Source organism: Nelumbo nucifera, chromosome 1 (assembly GCF_055504915.1).
Source record: "Nelumbo nucifera cultivar China Antique chromosome 1, China Antique-T2T, whole genome shotgun sequence".
Classification (NCBI taxonomy): Eukaryota; Viridiplantae; Streptophyta; class Magnoliopsida; order Proteales; family Nelumbonaceae; genus Nelumbo; species Nelumbo nucifera.
Window position 1 is genome coordinate 27,680,080 of NC_142649.1, and position 19,296 is coordinate 27,699,375.

At 39.9% G+C, this 19,296-nt stretch overlaps 1 protein-coding gene across 3 annotated transcripts in view; it reads right to left on the reverse strand.

Moving 5' to 3' along the window:
* Positions 1-777: 777 nt before the first annotated feature.
* LOC104609663 (threonine--tRNA ligase, mitochondrial 1-like) overlaps positions 778-19,296 on the reverse strand; it is a 112,769-nt gene continuing 94,250 nt past the window's right edge. For all 3 annotated transcript variants that reach the window (XM_088896259.1, XM_088896260.1, XM_010276025.3), the window contains 3 exons: positions 10,017-10,088; positions 1,748-1,819; positions 778-1,151 (listed from right to left, as the gene is read on the reverse strand). In XM_088896259.1, coding sequence (XP_088752385.1) covers positions 1,056-1,151; positions 1,748-1,819; positions 10,017-10,088 — 240 coding nt within the window. In that variant the 3' untranslated portion in view covers positions 778-1,055. The remainder of the gene's footprint in view (positions 1,152-1,747; positions 1,820-10,016; positions 10,089-19,296) is intronic.

A 19,296-nucleotide genomic window follows, 5' to 3' on the forward strand; every position in this document is an offset into this window, starting at 1 on the left:
TTTATGCCAAAGTAGCCTCTAGTAGGGCTGTTCACGAGTTAGATTGGGTCGGTTTACTGTTGTTTTTCCAATCGACCCGACCTGGTTGGGTTGCTTGAAAATGAAACTGAAACCGACCCTGTGTTAGGCAAAACCAACTTGGTTAGTTTGAGTTGGTTTGGGTCGGTTTGAGTGCTTGAGTCGAGGGGCTAAGGGAGTAAGGGCAGATCAAGTTAGAAGTTACCAAGAAAAGAGAAAGTCAAATTGTATTAGAAAAAGAAGACTGAAATTTGGAATTTTTAAGAAGGCTTCTAATCTAAGTAAAAAAGACACCTAATTGTAATTATCTATTTGGTATAAAGGACCTTAGCGGATAGAACCCTTTCTTTAAACCTTCCTAAAAAATGCAAGAAGCTATTAATGGCATTCACTGTCTTACAATGCTTGCCATTAATGACATTCTTAAAGAGAAGACTAAAAAGTAGAAACTAAGTTAGGTACTAACTACTAAGTACTAACTAGGAACTAAATCAGTTCGGGTCGGTTCGGTTTCGATTTTCATGTGTGAAAACCAAAACTGAACTGACCTATCAGTTTATGCTTTTTAGTAACCCAAAACCAACCGTCGCTAAAGAAAACCTGACCGACTCGGGTTGAGTCAGACCGGGTTGGTCGGTTTGGGTCTTCTTATGAACAGCCCTAGCCTCTGGAACCAAGTTCAACAATCCATGGATATGAGTGATTTTACTCTACTGAAAATATAATCAGGAAACACTAACAGCAGCACTGAGCAAGGAATAAAAGAATGAAAGACTAGCAGAATTTTTAATTTTCTAAATTAAAACTCGAGCAAATTACAGAGCTAAACCTGCTCCTGTGGTTAAACAATGTAATGTGTAGTGAGATTGTAGGAAGAATGCAAATAAACAAAAAATAGAAATAAGATGTTATACAAAAGAGAGCGATTCAAAAGACGTAGAATGATGGAATATTGAACATGAAATGAGTTCCTTTCCAATTTACAGGGTATCTGAGTACAGTGCCCATTCCTTTCTTCCTGAGACCCATGTGCAAGTCTAATGGAAAGCTGCAACTTCTTCCTTGAAGTGTGTTAATAATTCCTCAATACTTTTCACTGAATGGTCTGACTTGTCTCTAACCCGCACACTCACCTACACAACAGAAAATTTGTTAAGCAGAAACCTGAAATTATCTTATCACTTCAAAAGTGGATTTGACTGATTGCAAATCTAGAAATTCTAGGTCTTTTATTCTGTCAAATTCATTGCCCAGGCACCTAATAGAGAAGGTACTACTACCCTGCCACCTAGTCATGTGCATAGGTGCCTTGACAACAAAGGTGCATAGTATATATCATCAGATTGAGCTTCTTTAAAGTCCTAAGAGATCTACAAAGTTTCGAACTGAACAAGGTGTATTTGCCTTTACTGTGGAAGACATCAGCCCAATTATCAAAAATGGAACGTATATCAAGAATGAGTTCTGAAAGGAGAAAATAAGGGAAAGAAACTAGGAGTCAAAGAACAAAAAAAATGGGGGGGGGGGTGAGTTGGGGAAGAGATCCTTCCTAGTCTGACAGTATAGTATACCACAGGACCCAAGCAGACTAAAAGAAATTTTGTTGATGCATAAGCTATCATGATTTGAATAAACCAAAAAAATAGAAAATGGATAGCCAAGTATACATAAGCTATCATGATTTGAATAAATCAACATGATTAAAGGCTATAAAGAATATGAAGGAAACCTGTCCGGTGTTTGCTTCCTCCTCACCAACTACCAATATATAGTTGTATTGTGCCAACTGTGCTTCTCGTACCTACAGAGAGCCAAGTACACTTCAATGAGTTGCAGCACCAGTAGAAAGATGAAAGCCATCTTGAACCAATTACAGAATAATGCCAAACAGAATGGTGGTGATTCAGGCACATCCTTGCTATAAAAAGATACTACAAATCACAAAAGAAGTATATTGAGTTTCTGAACGCAGAATGCATTACAGAAAGTTCATTAGTAGGTCATGAATTCATGATCCTCCAAAAGTGAAACACTTAGCAAGTAATGAGGCCTGGCCTTTGCATTTGACCAAACGAATTATTACAAACAGGCATTCCTTGTCTTGCAAAAGAGTACTTTTTATATGATTTTCAAAAATTAAGTATATTTTAAATATTAGCCTAGTTTATCAAACAGAGGGTGTGTCCAAATGACCACCACCCTAAAGCCAAACTGTATAAAAATTTATCAAATTCCTATAAATCTTGACAAATATATGCCCAATAAGAAAAGCAGTTATCAGTGGTTACGACATCTATGGGTGCTGTCTTGACTCTTGAACCACACATGATGTGGTTGACATCTATCATGACAAGCTTTAAGAATGAAGTCAGAAATAAACTTATTCAAAAGACCCTAAGAGTAGCCCCAATATGTGGCAAAATGATGGAAGTGATCTGTTACAAGTTGAAGAGTCTAGTAGAACTAAGAGCATACCAAAACAGACATGGGTTGAAGTAGTGAAATGAGCATTTATCTAAAAAAAAAGCAGGGAGAAATGATTTATGGGTCCACAAATTAACGATGGATATGACACTGAACAGATTGAAACGAAGGAACAGGTTTCATGTAGCCAACCCCATATGGTTGCACCAAGACTTAGTTGAGTTGAGTATTCTGACAAGCCTGATATATAGAATTTTATGCTTTCAGCCCATTATATATCACCCTTTTAATGCACATGAAAAAAAATTTTGATCATATACCAGACATTATAGATTTATTGTCAACATATTCTTAAGCACAAAGGCAAGAGAGAAGCCAATCTTCAGGCCTCGAATAGGTCGCATGATCTCAGACTCAATGAAAGTGGCCTTTCCAGTAGGACCTGAAGTAAGCAGCAACCACTTCTAAAAGATAGGTCCTGAAAGCATTCTCAATCCTTGCAGATGAGGAACACTGCTCTGTTAGAAAAAAGGTTTCTATCCAGATGGAGGGCGAGAGAGGATTCAGAGTAGTAGGAAGATGGAGGTCTGAGGTGTCAATCGAAGCCAAGACATTCAAGTTCGAAGAGGAAAGGACCAAAGGCAAGGATGCACTGAAAATCAGAGAGAATAACAGGGTGACAATGTTGATATCAAAGGAGGCCATAACATGGATGAAAGGCTTCATAGATGGGGCTATCAACTCTGGTAAGGTGAATGGCTGGAAAAACTCCATGTCAGTTCCAGGCAAGAGATATGTAACAGAATTGAAAAGAAACAAGAAGGGGTGGTTCATCACTGTGGTGGAGTTTTTTGGAACAAATGGAAAACAAGTGCTCTGTGTGCCAGAAGGGAGATTGTAGAAAGTGTGGATGGCTTTTGTGAAGGTGCTGCAGTCTTACCTTGTAGCTTCGGAAGATAAGGGAGTGGATGGAGGGAAGGTAACTGGCCAAAAGTTCGAAGACCATGGTCAAAAAACTCAGGAGGCAGCATCGATTGGTACCTCTGGGAGTGTAGAAGTTGTTGGACAGTTTTGTATGCCCTTAGCTTCAATCAGAATGATGTACCTTATGAGTTTATTGTAAATGAACAAAAGTGCATATTTGATTCATGTTCCCTTGGTATGTTTCTGTGTAATACCCTTAAACTGGATACTTAATGAGACTCGTGTTAGTTTAGAATGTTCATAGCCAGTGGGTCGGTTTGGGGAGACCTATCCTGACAAGGCTGACACTGTGGTGCCTCCAAGTCGGTTGGGGCCTGTCTCAGCTGCCAGGGTGAGACCCTAGGCACATACAGTGTAGGATTAATTGAATCTTTGAACTGGACCAGATTTCCAGTATTGCCCTAGACTTGATTATGATACTACACTAGGTGTCAGATTGGGCTATCTTTGATATACCAATCAGTGAGATCCTTAGCGGGGGTCAAAACCTGGGTATATTGGAACAGTCTGAGAATTCATCTGAGTGGGTGATCATAGTGACAGGATCAGCCCCTTTGTCAGACAAAGGTAATGATCGGGGATGCACTCTCTCTGATGGAAACCAAGACTGCCGGCAGCTGATTTCAATTGTTGAGATTTTGTATATTCGAGCCACCTCGCGAGCCTCACGAGCCGAGCTCTAGTAGGCTCGAGCTCGGCTCGTTTAATAATTGAGCCACTGAATTGGGCTCAAGCTCAAGCTCGAGCTCGAGCTCGGCTGAAACCGAGCCGAGCCGAGCTCGAGCAACTCGTGAAAAGCTTCGCTCGTTGCCACCCCCAGCTGGAGGTGACATGGATGGGTGGAATATTGCAAGCTTATTTCAGGGTGAAGGTTGTAACTGGATTAACTCATCTCCAAGACTCCAAAGTGTGCAAGGTACAACAGAAGGGGCAAATCGAGAGAACCTGAAGTAGAGCAGGAACACACCTTCTAGGGGTGAATCAGGGGTAGAGTGGAAAGATCACCAGGGTGACCAAAGGACAGAGGCACTTTCCCACCAACTCAAGGAGATAGACATTTACCAACCTCTGGAACAGGAGAGGGAGACAAGGAACAATCATTTTCCAACCTTTTCATCAATCCCAGGTAACCAAGTGAATCCGGTTTGTGCTACTAATGTGTTTTCTGTGTCTCTGGTTCCAGATTTCGTCCCAACGCCATGTCTTGTAGCCCATGAATATGCAACCAAGCTAGATGGTGGGTTGTCCGAGGTAGTGGAGAGGGGAATGAAGGACTGTGGGAAGGTGCGGGAGGGGAGATACAAGAACAAAAAAGTGTGGGAAATCATCGAAAGAGTGTTTAATGAAGTTGAAGGAATTCTGACTTGGAGGAGGGATGGGGAGGAAGGAAGAGGGGAGGGGTTAGTGGAGAGGAAGGAAAGGAAGGAGGGTAGAGTGGGAGAGGAATGTGGGGAGAGAACATGGTAGGAGGGAGGTAACAGGAGAGGGTGGATGGATGGAGAGGAGAGAAGAGGGGTGGGACCAGAGGTGAGGAGGGAAGGGCAGGGGGCAGAGATGGAGGGGAAAATGCAGGAAGGATAGGGGTGGAGGATTCGGTGAAAGAGGACTTGATAGTAGAATTTGTGGGGAAGTTGGGATGCAGGTTGGAAGATTTGAATGTGTTGAAAGAAGGTTTACAGAAGAGGAAGGAGATAAAAACAAAGAAGAGGAAATTGGGTGAAGTAGAGAGACTGAAAAGAGATGTAGAAGGGGACAAGAAGTTCGGGGTAACAAAAGATAGAAGAAAAGGGAGAAAGTAGTGGGTAGGTGGAGAGGGAGTTAAGAAAAAAGTGGAAATGAAGATACTTAGTTGGAATGTGAGGGGAATAGGGAGTGCAAGGAAAAGAGCAACAATAAAAGAGGTGATAAGGAGGTATGACCCAGATATTGTTCTGTTACAGGAGTCCAAGAGAATGGAGTTTAATAACAGATGGGCAAGGAGTGTATGGAAAGCCAGGGGGATTAGCTGGGTGGCTGCTCCTTCATGGGGTGCTTCGGGGGAGATTGTAACAATGTGGAATAGGGATGTGGTTGAAGGCCTGGAGGAGTTGATTGGAAAGTATTCGGTTTCCATGAAGTTTAAGTAGCAAGAGGATGGTTATGTATGGGTGCTTACAAATGTATACGAACCAAATGACTATAGAGAGAGAAAGGAGTTGCAGGAGGAATTGGTTGATGTTAAAGGGTTCTGGGATGGGCCATGGTGTGTGGGTGGGGACTTTAATGGGATCAAATACTTAAAGGAAACCAATAAGATTAATCAGAGGGTGACAAAAAGCATGAGGAAGTTCAATAGGTTTGTGGATGCCTTTGAGCTTAAAGAGATTCCTCTAGCCCACAAAACATGGTCAAATCTCCAATCTAGACCCACTTGCTCTAAGTTTGATAGATTCCTGTTCTCTTTGGATTGGGAAGAACAGGGAAGTTTGGCTTCTAGAGCTCTTCCAAGGGTGACCTCAGATCATTGGCCCATAGTGATTTGCAAGGAGGAAAGAAGTGGAGGACCCACCCCCTTTAGATTTGAAAATATGTGGTTACTCCATCCTGGGTTAACCAATAAAGTAAGGGAGTGGTGGTCTGACTGCAACCCAATGGTGGAATTGGGGGGGGGGGGGTGAGATTCCATAAGAAACTACAATTTGTGAAAGCAAAGATCAAGGAGTGGAATCTTTTGGAGTTTGGGAGGTTAGAAGAAAGAAAGAGAACTCTGATGGATTGACTTGAAAGCCTTGACTTTAAAGAAGAAATGGGAGAATTGGGAGAATTTGGAGAGGAAGATAAGGAACTCAGGAGAGGCTTGAGAAGACAGTTAAAGGATTGCTTGCATAAGGAGGAAATAAGCTGAAGGTAAAAATCTCAGTGTAAACGGTTGTAGGAGGGAGTCAGAAACACTAGGTATTTTCACTCTTTGGCAGATGGAAGGAGAAGGAGGAATTTTATCTCCAAATTGGTAGTAGGTGGAGTTGAGTGAACACAACAAGAGAAGATAGCTGGGGCTTGTATGAAGCACTTTAAATCCAAATTAAGAAGGCTGATAAGTAAAAGGGTGTGGGTAGAAGGATTGGATTGGCCAGATGTAGGGGTGGAGAACAGGAGAAGGTTGGAAAGAAGATTTGATTTGGAAGAGATCAAGGAGGCTGTGTTTTATATGGATAGAACGAAAGCTCCAGGGTTGGATGGGTTCACAATGGCTTTTATCAAGACTACTGGGATATTTTGAAAGAAAATCTTTTGTTGGTGTTTGGGGAGTTTTTTAGGAGAGGAATTATCAATCTAGGTGTGAACTCTACATTTATAGCTTTGATTCCAAAAAACAAAGATGCTTCCCACCCGAAGGATTTTAGGTCAAATATCTTGGTAAATAGCCTGTATAAGATCATTGCTAAGGTGTTGTCTTTGAGGCCGAAGGAGGTTTTGCTAGACATCATCTCACAAAATCAAGGAGCTTTTGTGAGTGGAAGAAAAATCACTGATCAAATCTTAATTGCTAATGAGAGTGTGGAGAACTTTAAAAAGGCTAAAAAGAAGGGAGTGGTCTGTAAGTTGGACTTGGAAAAGGCTTATGATTTGGTGGACTAGGAATTTTTGAGGAAAGTTTTGATCAAATTTGGGTTTGGTGCTAGATGGTAAAATTGGATCATGGGTTGTGTCCGGAATTGTCATTATTCAGTGCTAGTGAATGGGACAGTAGTAGAGTTCTTTCCAGCCAGTAGGGGTATAAGACAAGGAGATCCCTCTTTGCTTTCTTGTTCATACTAATTGCGAATGTCCTGGGAAAATTGATTCACAGAGTAGACTCGAGGGGTCTCATTAGAGATTGGAGAGCCGGGAGGGCGGAAACCCCCCTCACTTACAGTTTGCTGATGACACGATTCTGTTCTATGAAGGTGGTTACGTGAGCTCTATTAGGAACTTGAAGTTGGTGATACAACTGTTTGAGCAAATGTCTAACTTGAAGGTGCACTTTGGGAAAAGTTGTGTAGTGCGGGTGAATATGGAGGAGAGAGAGATAAGGGAGAATGCAAAAGTGTTGGGGTGTGAAGTTTCAGGGTGACCACTGAATTACTTAGGGTTACCAGTAGGTGATAATCCTATGAGGAAGAGCATTTGAAACCTGGTGGTGGAAAGGTTTGAAAAATAATTACCTCTCTCTTAGTGGAAGAATTACACTGATTAAGGCCACACTTGCTAATTTATCCATCTATTTCCTGTCTGTGTTCAAAATCCCAGTGAAGGTGTCTAACAAATTGGACAAGTTGATGAGAGATTTCCTGTGAAAGCCGGGAGAGGAGAAGAGGGGTCATAGAGTCAACTGGGAGGTAGTGTCCAGGAGTAAAACTTGTGGTGGTTTAGGGCTTGGGAATATTAGAAGAAGGAATATGGCTCTTCTAGGGAAGTGGTTTTGGAGGTTCCCCTTGGAGAAGGAGAAGCTATGGGCTAGAATAGTGGCAAGTATACATGGACTGGAGCACAATGGTTGGGATGCTGGAATCAAAGCTAGGACCACAAGCTTTTCTCCTTGGAAAGCCATTCACGATCTACTTACGGTATTCTCCCCTAATATCAGGTATGACTGCATTCTGGTAACTCCATAAAATTTTGGGAACAAACTTGGGTGGGGAATGCCCCTCTAAAGGATCAGTTTCCTTCTTTCTATGCTCTATCTGATCTTAAAAATGAGCCAATTTCATCCTTCATCACCCCGTCTTCTTCCAGTTCTGGGCTTGGGTGGAATTTGGGTCTAAGAAGGGCTTTGAAGGATTCAGACTTCAATAATATTTCGAGCCTTCTTGAACTTCTTGATAACATTGTCTTAGACCCCACAAGGGCAAGCTCTAGAATTTGGTCCCCTACCCCCACTGGCTTCTTTTCTTGTGTTTCCTTTTTCAAAGTCTTAAGCCAATCCACCAGTCCTGTAACCCCCCCTTTCCTTGCTGATGAGGTTTGGTGCAGAGCAATCCCTTCTAGGGTTGGTAGTTTTTGTTGAGAAGCCTATCTGGAAGATTCAACACTGGTGATATACTCCAAAAGAAGCGACCCAATACTTGCTTGTCACCCCATTGGTGTGTTCTATGTAAAGCGGATGGGGAGACAAGTTTTCACCTACTAGTGTCTTGCCATTTTGCGAGGTCAATTTGGGAGTAGGCTTTTTCCCTCTTTGTGCGTAGGTGGAACCCTCCATCAGATCTGCAAGGCCTTTTTTCCCCTTCTTTCTTTAGGTGGCGTAGGAAAAGGGGAAGGACTATGTGGAGAGGACTGAGGGCTGCAGTATGTTGGACATTATTGGAAGAAAGAAACTTTAGGATATTTTCAGAAGCTGAGAGAGGGGTGGAAGAACTAAAGGCTATCATTCATATTAGGGCTGTACAGTGGCTGAAATCTTTGGAACTATTCACAGATTACACAGTGGATGACATGTTGAGGAAGTGGGGTGAAATAGCAAAATGCACACAGACCAAGTCAGTAATGAGCGTGTCTTGGACCCCTCCACCTGCTGGATTCATGAAATTAAACTTTGATGGGAATAGTAATGGGAACCCTGGACAATTAGGGATTGGGGGTGTCTTTAGGAATGAGAATGGGGTAATTTTTGCCATGTTCTCAGGCCCAATTGGAGTGGGTGACTCCCTTAGAGCTGAGATCTTTGCAGTTATGGAAGGAGTCCAGAAAGCTAAGGAGATGAACATCAGAAAACTCCTAATTGAAGGGGATTCAGAGGTGGTGATAGGGTGGCTGAATGCAAACAGCAATGGTTTATGGAAGTACAGTAATCAGAGGAGAAAATTTAAGTGGCTGGTGCGGGAGATGGAAGTTAAAATGTGCTGGGTTAAAAGATCAGCCAATTCTCTAGCTGATGGTTCATCTAAACAAGGGGCATAAAGGGATTAAATGTTTTGGGCTAAGTTGTAACTTTATTGTCTCTTCCTATTCTTATGTTTTTCTTGAGGACCTTTGTTGTACTTGGAAGATAAGTGTGTTTGTCTTCCTTATGTAACTTTTTTGGTGAATTAATGAAACTGTTATTGATAAAAAAAAAAACATATTCTTAAGCACATAATTCCTCACCAAAATGACCAAAAGAGCAAATCAGAAGATTAATTCATCATCATCATCATCCAAGCCTTATCCCAACTATATAGGTCGGTTACATGAATGCTGTTTCACCAGTAAGTTATTGGCGCTTAGATCATTTCTTACTACTTCTACCATTGTCCTTTTTTGGTTTACCCCTTGCCCCTCTAGCCTCTTCGACTTGTAACAAATCACTTCTTATAGGTGTTGTTGATGGTTTTCCATGTACATGACCAATCATCTTAATCTATTTTCATTTTATCACCTATTAGAGCTACTCCTAAGTTCCTATGAATGCCTTCATTTTTTATCATATCCTTTCTAATTTTTCCATTCATCCAACCCAGCATACACATTTCTGCCTTGCTCTTTTCTGGACATGTTATTTCTTGACTGCCCAACAGTCTGCTCTATGCAACATAGCTGTCCTTAGAACCGTTTTATAGAATCAGCAATAAGAAGATAATGAGAAAACTTACCTTTTTCTGGATCTTTCTATCTGTTGTATCAACATCAACATAATAACCAGCCTGATGAATTTGATCCCGCACCTATAAAGACAAAGCAGAAAATAAAATAATGGAAATACTATCAAACAAATATTAACAATTTACAAGATAATGGAAATACCATCAACAAATATCTGTACACAGACAGAAAGCAACACTAGCACCTAAGTCTGCTTTTTATCATAAAATTCTAATTCAATTTCTGAAAGGCACCTCCAGGTTTATCCATTTGCATAACTAACTCTTAATATTGATCAAAATTAACTCTTAAACATAACAATGATTTCTAAGAAAGAAAGCGGGTGATAAAAGGGAGGACAAATGGCCCCTTTTGGCATCAATTCCGGAAAATTGTTGTACTCAGAATTTTCCAAAAAAATAATAATAATTCTGGATTTCCAGATTCTGAGAAAGAATGTGGGTGTTTGGCCACAACACTTCTTTTTTTTTTTTTGATAATTGAAAAAACAAAGAAGTGTTGTGGCCCAACGTTTCTTCCTTTTTCTTTAATATTGAAAAAAAATAATCTATTTTTTCTGCAACTCAACTGAGGAACCAAACCAGTCTGACCCACCATCTCTTTCCAACCGCAAAATAAAGACCATAACATTTAAATTGTTTAACCATAGGCAGAAAAATTCATCCAGAAAATAAAGAAAACAGAGCATTTGAATCATTTCACCATAGCATTAGGAAATATTCATCCACACGCACAAAAGAAAAAAGAAACAGTTGAGAAGGAAAGGAGGAAAAAATCAAAGAAAGAACCATTTTGTCTCTAGTTGCACTGTTGAGAGCAGAGGAGCCATCGGGGGTAGATTGAACAAATGAGAGACAAAAATTGATGGGGCCTAGTTTTTTGGACAGAAATTACCTTTGTTGCCCCTGCTTTCATGTGTATGCTGGGTACCATAGCATTAGGAAATATTCATCCACACACAAAAGAAAAAAAAAAGTTGAGAATGAAAGGAGGAAAAAATCAAAGAAAGAACCATTTTGTCTCTAGCTGCACTGTTGAGAGCAGAGGAGCCATTGGGGGTAGAGATTGAACAAATGAGAGACAAAAATTGATGGGGCCTAGGTTTCTTGGACAGAAATTACCTTCGTTGCCCCTGCTTTTATGTGTATGTTGGGCACATGTGTTCACAACTTAAAAAGGGATGTAGCGAGAATTGAAGGATGGCAAGAATCCATCCTTCCAGAAATGAAAAAAATTGTTTTTGAGAAACGCACACCAGGCCCGATTTTCCTTTCTAGAATTGAATACAAATTTGAGAATTGATGCTACCAAACATCATTCTCATCCAGAGGATTGCAAGAATCAGAAGAATCAATCCTCTAGATTGATACCAAACAGGGCCATAGTAGAGAAAGATATCTATTTTTGGATTCTTTGGTAGCAATGAGATGTAAGCAGGTCTGTAAAAGATATTAGAAGATGGCTAACTCTAAACAATCAAATGTAATCATGGTATGAGAAGAGAGGAATCAGGCACAGGGGGATTGGAAGGAGCTCTCAAGAATTAAGGTTCTGGTGTGCTTGATGCCAGATCATATTGCTATGTTGCTGGACCAGGTGAAATTTTACTTTTTTTTTCCTTCCATTCCTCTTCTTTTAAGTTTTATATGTCCTCTTTCTTGTCTTTTACCAATCAAAATAAGATAGACGTCATTTAATAATGCCATAATGGCTTAAGTGGTTGAACTGAACGACTTATTATTGTCTTTAAATGGATAAAATAATTAAATAGTATAACATGGGGCTTCATATATTCTTGAGGAACTTCTATGTAGCATTTCCTTTTTTATATCCTAGCTTATTGAATGCCATTTTGTATAAAACGTCACTTGGCAACAAAGGCAACATTTTAGGCCCCTTTTTGTAGGTATATAATGTTAGAATTCAAAAAATATGAATTATTTTAATAATATGTACTTTTCCATAGACATGTCTGTAATTCCATATTTTCTCTTGCCGGTCAAACTCTTAGACACAGCAGATTTCAACTCCTGTACTCATATCCATGTATCATTGGCTAAAAGACAAAGCAATAAGTCATTCAGTTCAATGGATGCTAGAACTCCTGCTTTAATATGTGCAGTATGTGGTAACTCCGCATTTGGTCCACTGACTACTAACAGTTCAATGTATATGCTAAAACCATAGATGATTCAAAAAACAGCTCATGCCTCATGCATACCTCATATAAAAAAGGCAGAAAGAAAGAAAAGGAAAGGGATTGCTAGAGGCATACACCTCATACAAGATACTCCTTTCAGTTAGTGTAATGTATCTTCATTCTTCTTAATACAAAATATAATAAAAAAAGAAACAAAAAAAAGATGAAATCCTTCTTCCTCTTCTTCCTCCTCATCCCCCTCCCCTCGAGAAAACTAAACTGAAAAATTTGATTAACTGAACCGATTGGTTTGGTATTCTTGAAAAACTGAAGGACTCGTTTTTGATTAACTTAAGCAAATCGGTATATATATATATATATATATAACATATCATATATTATCTATTATATATAAATATATTATGTATTTATACATTTATTTATAATATTATATATATATACATAAACCAAAGAACCAAAACTGGTTGATTCAGTTCGATTTCAGTTGGGGGATTAAAAAACCAGTAGTATCAGTTCGGTTTCAAAAAATACCCCACAATTCAGTTAACCAAACCGTGAACATCCCTAAAGTAAGCTTACCCTTCTTATGCTTGAGAAGCTAACACCTCTTACATTCTGCAATACGCCTCACACCTCTAGGTAGTGAAACGCCTCACACCTCTATGTTGCCTTGCAACAAAAATTAATAGTTCTGCTCCTAACTGATTTGCAAACTGCATCCCTTGTAAGGCAGCTAATAGTTCTTCCCTAGTGGAGTCCCCAAAGTAAAAAGAGTACGACCTCTCCCTGTTCATTTCTCAAGGCACCTCCCAATACAGAGAGACACGGGTTGCCTTGACTGCTCCCATCAAAATTCAGTTTCAAAGACCCTCCACGAGGGGGCACCCAGCTTACCAATACCCTATTCTTTAAAAATGAACTTCTAGCTACAGCTGGCCAATTCCTCCAAATATCATTAAAAGAGAAATTGTGAAATAAGTTTCTAGAAGTAGAGATGGAAGAGGCCTAGGGATATGAAATGTAGGATAAGAAATACAGCATTATTGGGGAAATGGTTATGGAGGTGACTGTTGGTGAAGGGATGGGTTATCCATCATATGGATGGCGAACCTTCTAGGAATCGTATTCCCAATTTAGAAAATTACATTTTCAAGGTTTGTTCTTATAACCAAACCAGACAAAATCTGAAACCAAGATTATGGAGAAATATACCTGATACGGAATCCATGCAAAAATGCTCCTCCCAATGCAGGTGTTCACGCCCAAATACCAAATCCTCCCTCCACTGAAGATGACACAACTTAGGATGAGGCAAGATCAGTAGGTAGTTCTTCACCAAGAACTTTTGATTCTTCAACAAGAATCGAATGGGGTAGAGAGCACAACCTCAAAATTGTTTCTTCTAGCAAGAAAAAATATCAAGATCAAATCTTGATCAGTTCAAAGAAATGGAGATCGAACAAGGTAGGGCAGCAAGAGCAGGGAGAAAAAACTGAAGGTGGAAATAGTTAAATTGTGTTCTCTTCTATATGTATTTTTAGATCCGCCCTACTCTTTATATATAGCCTTAAAGAGATAATCTCCTAATTTGATTAGGAGCTTCCCGATCCAAATCTTTATTTGGATCTGAACTCTAAGCGATAAGGATAATCCCTTATCTTATCTGCAAATCAAGATCAGCTACTCCTAATCAAATTAGAAGTTTCCTGATCCAAATCTCTATTTGGATCTGGACTCTTAAGTGGATAAGAGTTATCCTCTTATCCTTATCTGCCGATCCATACCCAGATTCACCCCTATTTAATTAATCCAATTAACCCACTTCAAAATGGGCTTTAGGCCCATTTGAAATTTCTTCTCAAATTTGATACATAAAGACAATTTTATAAGGTTACAACTCCTCTAAAAAGTAAATCTCCATCACTCAGTCTTCTGCTTGTCTTGAACCCCTGCAATGTATTACATGCATGAGTAGAAGCCCCGGAGTCAATACACCAGGAAGCAGAAATGACCAACATATTGGTCTCTATGACAAAGGATTCGAAATTACCTTGTTTCTTGGTCTCCAGGTACTGAAGACAATTCCTCTTCCAGTGGCTGGTCTGCTTGTAGAAGTGACAGGCATCTGATACCTTGTCCTTCTGCTTTTTAGGCTTGCTAGTTTTATTCTGAGGTTTCTTCTTTGCCTTCCTCTTCTTCTTGCCCGATTTGCAACCTTCAACAAGCATGGCCATGGGCTCATCCTTCTTTATCAGTTCTTCGGCCCTCTGCAACATATTGCTGAGTTCCTGAAGGCTAACATTTAGCTTGTTCATATTATAATTCATGATGAACTGATTGAAGGAAGGAAGCAAAGAGTTCAGGATGGCATCAACTTTGGTGACATGATCTAGCCCAAATCCAAGAGCCTCCGAGGAAACCTTTGCACGCCTCCGTTACCTTTTGGGAGGCCTACGCCCCATAGAAACTGTCTACCTGAGATTGTCCCTTGGCTCGTAGGTCCTGACAAAAGGTTAGAATTCTAGCTCTTCCAGAGTGGTATCTCACTGATGGCTCGGGCCCCCCCATCATCTTAAGACAATGGTCATGAACTAGTTGGTTCTTGGATATTTGAGTGGTCATAAACTGCTTTAAGACCTTTTGACGAGTGGAACGATTTTGCTCTTCGTACATGGTCCTTAGACTATCCAAAATATCCTTGAAGACTTCAATCTAATCGAACTGTCTTTGTTTCTGATTGTCTAAGGAGGCTATGATGTAGCACCGGGCAAGAGAGTTTTTCTCCTCCCATTCTTGATATTCCCTCCTGTGGGCCTTAGAGGCCCTATCACTCGGACGATCCAGAGAAGGGTTCTTAGCAAATTTGTCCAATTTCTCGGACGTCAGAACCAGCATAAGGTTACAAAACCAATCAACGTACTTTCGGCCCTTAAGCTTATTATCGTCCACCAATTTGACAAATTGTTCGTTTACCATTTTTGGTAAAAGTTAAAACAAATATTATTCCACAACTTGATTTGATTCATGTTATCTACATAGAAATGGTTTTTAATCTATGTTCCATTTCCATTTATTCATCTCTAAGATTTCCCTCCTATCTCAGTGGCGGACACTGAAAAATGTCTCTGGATATGTGGGAAACCACATACACTGCATGGAACCAATTGTTTCAGTTGCATAACCCCACCACCTTCTGTGAAGAATCATATCCACTCATCTTATGAGTTTTCCCTTTGACCTCTATCAGATAAGGTTCATTGCCATTTTAGGTTAAACATTTTTGTTCAATAAGTGCTTACCCATCATATTCGTGAACTCTAAGGTGTCGTGAGAGAGTCTTCCATTTTAGGATAGGCCCCTCCCACATCGGTCTATGACGCACCTATCATCTTATGAAACAATCCAACAACAAATGGATAGCCCAATTTTATGGTGCATCTCCTCATTACTAAAGGACCCATCTTCATGCTAATGATGGAAGGCCTTTAGAGACTTCATCATATGAATCTCCCTATCACATGCACTTATATTTTACTGGAGGGAACGAAATATTACGCCCTAGTTCTGATTTAGGTCAAACCAAAGTGACTCACACTGACTTTCTCAGAGTCGGATTTAAATGGGCCCTAAACGGCTAGGGTTCCACACGGTTACTCTTAGGGAGGAAGTTGATGTGGGGCCCATCATACAGGGAGATCATCCAATGATCTTATGGACACCATGGCAATGATGTGCATTCAGCCATGGTGTACAAAAGAGCCACTATCGAATTAACATGGGCCAAGTGCTTATGGCCCATGTACGCAGCACATCACACATCCATACATCTCATGTAGGAAATAAATTGATCCAATCAATCTAAGCATCTATAAAACCCTAAATTAATTAGGTTAAATCAATATCAGCCCAACAAAGCCCATAACATCATCAAATAACATTATCTAGGTATATGGGCCGAATAGCAAAGAGCAGTTTGGCCCATATGGCTGAATCAGAGCTGATGCAGTTTTAACATATTAAAACTGGATTTTATAGAGGTGGGCCGAATTAAAACGTGAAGTGGGCCATCAACCCTCTGGCCAAAATTGAATTTGGGTCAAAAAAACCAACCCCATCGAACCAAGAATTCGGTCCAACCAGTTTGGACCAAATCTGGTACAAATTGACCCAAGTTTTGGTGTCCAGTTCAAGATTTTATTCAAGAATAATGATCTGAAAAATAAATTAAGTCCAGATAATCAAAATTATCAAGAAAATGAAATAAGAGGGCTGCACTATGATAATCTTGGACATCCTACAAACCTGCAAAGAAAAATTAATCGCAGATTGCAGAATCGAAATCTGCAAAATCCCAGATCACATAACTTCTTTCTGCGAAATCTTCTCCTCTGTCACGCACTCCAGCAATCCCCAAATGAAAATAAAATAGAAAAAACTAATTTTTCTATTATTACATCACATTAAATTCCTATACAATTTGTCTAAAAAAAATTATTTACAGACCAAATCAAATAGAAAAGAAATAGCAAGGTGCGCAAATCTTGGCACTAGAAAGATTCGATCTCCATCACACGTGCAGCCCAAGAATTCAAGAAACATTCACAGAACAATTCCATAAATATAACAGAATAATAAAGATTTATTTTTCAGATCATTCGCCCATAAACTGGGAACCAATTTCCAGAAAAAAACGCTAATTGCACAAATCGGGTAAAACGCCTTCTACCCTTTTGCGCAGATCCAGATCTGATCTAATTCGGTTCAAGACTTGAACTTGGCTCTGATACCACTAAAGGGATGGGATATCCATCATATGGATGGCTGAACCCTACAAGAAGGTTGGGCGAAATTTCAAAAATTTCTTCACTCCCATCCGAGAATCGTATTCCCAATTTAGAAAACTGCATTTTCAAGGTTCATTCTTGTAACCAAACCAGACCAAATCTGAAACCAAGATTAGGGAGAAGTATACTTGATACAGAATCCATGCAAAAATGCTCCTCCCAACGTAGGTGTTCATGCCCAAAGAGTGTACCAAATCCTCCCTCTACTGAAAATGGCACAACTTAGGATGTGGTAGGATCAATAGGTAATTTCTTCACCAAGAACCTCTGATTCTTCAGCAAGAATCAAATGGGATAGTGAGCACAGCCTAAAAATTGTTTCTTCTAGCAAGAAACAATATCAAGATCAAATCTTGATCAGTTCCAAGAAATAGAGATCGAACAGGGTAGGGCGGCAAGAGCAGGGAGAAAAACCTGAAGGTGAAAAAAGTAAAATTGTGTTCTCTTCTGTATGTATTTTCAAATCCGTCATTCTCTTTATATATAGCCTTAAAGAGATAATCTCCTAATCTGATTAGGAGTTTCTTGATCCAAATCTTTATTTGGATTTGAACTCTTTAAGTGATAAGGATAATCCCTTATCTTATCTGCAGATCAAGATCAACTACTCTTAATCAAATTAGAAGTTTCCTTATCCAAATCTCTATTTGGATTTGGACCCTTAAGTGGATAAGCGTTATCCTCTTATCCTTATCTGCTGATCTATACCCAGATTCGCCCCTATTTAATTAATCCAATTAACCCAGTTCGAAATGGGCTTTAGGCCCATTAAGCTTTCAGTCTCACTTCCTTTTAATGCTGGCTAACTTGGCTCTCTTTGTATAGCGTGGGACCCTATCATTGATCTACACATCAGCCAGATGGGTTCAGCCCAGCCTTAGTTACAAGGCCTGGCCGAATTCATTGTAAGACACAGTGAACCCCTGAGTCCATCACCATGGGCTCTTAAATGGGCCCAACATTTACACTAAATGGTCATTGGGTCCAACCATCTTATGAAGACCCAATGACTGTGGGCAGATGCAAGATTAGCCCATTAGGTATAACTCTCAATGGTCTTACACTTAGCCTCTCAGCCCTTAATGATCAAACACTGCCCGACAAGAGATGACCTCTCCATCAGCTGCATGGTACAGTGCTGCATTCTCTACTCACATGGATCCCGGGAATTAAAACCTTTTGCAAACATTTTGAAACCATAGTATATATATATATACATATATGTATATCTCTATATAAATATATTTTGTAAAATAAAATTTCAAACACATTTGAAATCCATTGCAAACAGTTTAGGTTTCCATCAGAGAGAGTGCATTCCCCCATCCTGTCACTATGACCACCCACTCAGATGAATTCTCAGACTATCCCAACATACCTAGGTTTTGACCCCTGCTAAGGATCTCACTGATTGGCACATCAAAGACAGTCTAATCTGACACCTAGTGCAGTACCATAATCGAGTCTAGGGGTCAAGTGTAACATTCCAATTTTGCCTATCTGTCTCCAAGGTGCAGGGCAACGTTGGAATTTGGTTTGGTTCAAGGTTTCAAGAAAACTCACACTGCATGTACCTCAGGTCTCACCCTGGCAGCTGAGACAAGCCACCCCAACCAACTTGGCAGTACATCAATGCCAGCCTTAGCAAGATAAATCTCCCTAGATCTATCCAACAGTTGTGTAGATTCTAAACTAACACGAGTCTTATATGTGTCTAGTTTAAGGGTATTACATAGAAACACACCCCAATAACATGAATCAAATATGTACTTTATTCATTTACAATAAATGTCATAATGTACATCATGCTGATTTGAGCTAAGGGCATACACTGTCTAATAGTTGGAACAGGATAGACTATGACACAAAGTGATTGGCAGCATACATGGATTGGTAGACAATGGTTGGGATGCAGGAGTTGATCCTAGGGCTTCTTGATGTTTTCCCGGTAAAGCTATTCATGGTATTTTGCCTTCCATCCTTCCTTGCATTAAACTTGTGCAAGAAACAGAGTGTTGTTCTGGGGAGATGTTTGGGTTGGAGAGAGTCCCCTTAGGGATAGGTTCCCTACTATTTATTCACTGTCAAAAAGTAAAAGAAAAGTGATCTCTTTGGTTTTTATTGATAATTCTTGGGACTTGGGATTAAGGAGAGGTTTAAGGGAGACAGAAAAGGCAATGGTGGACGAACTAGTTTTCCTTTTAGGGTCAACCTTTCTAGATCAATCTTGTGAGGATAGTAGAATTTGGAAACCTTTCATGTCTG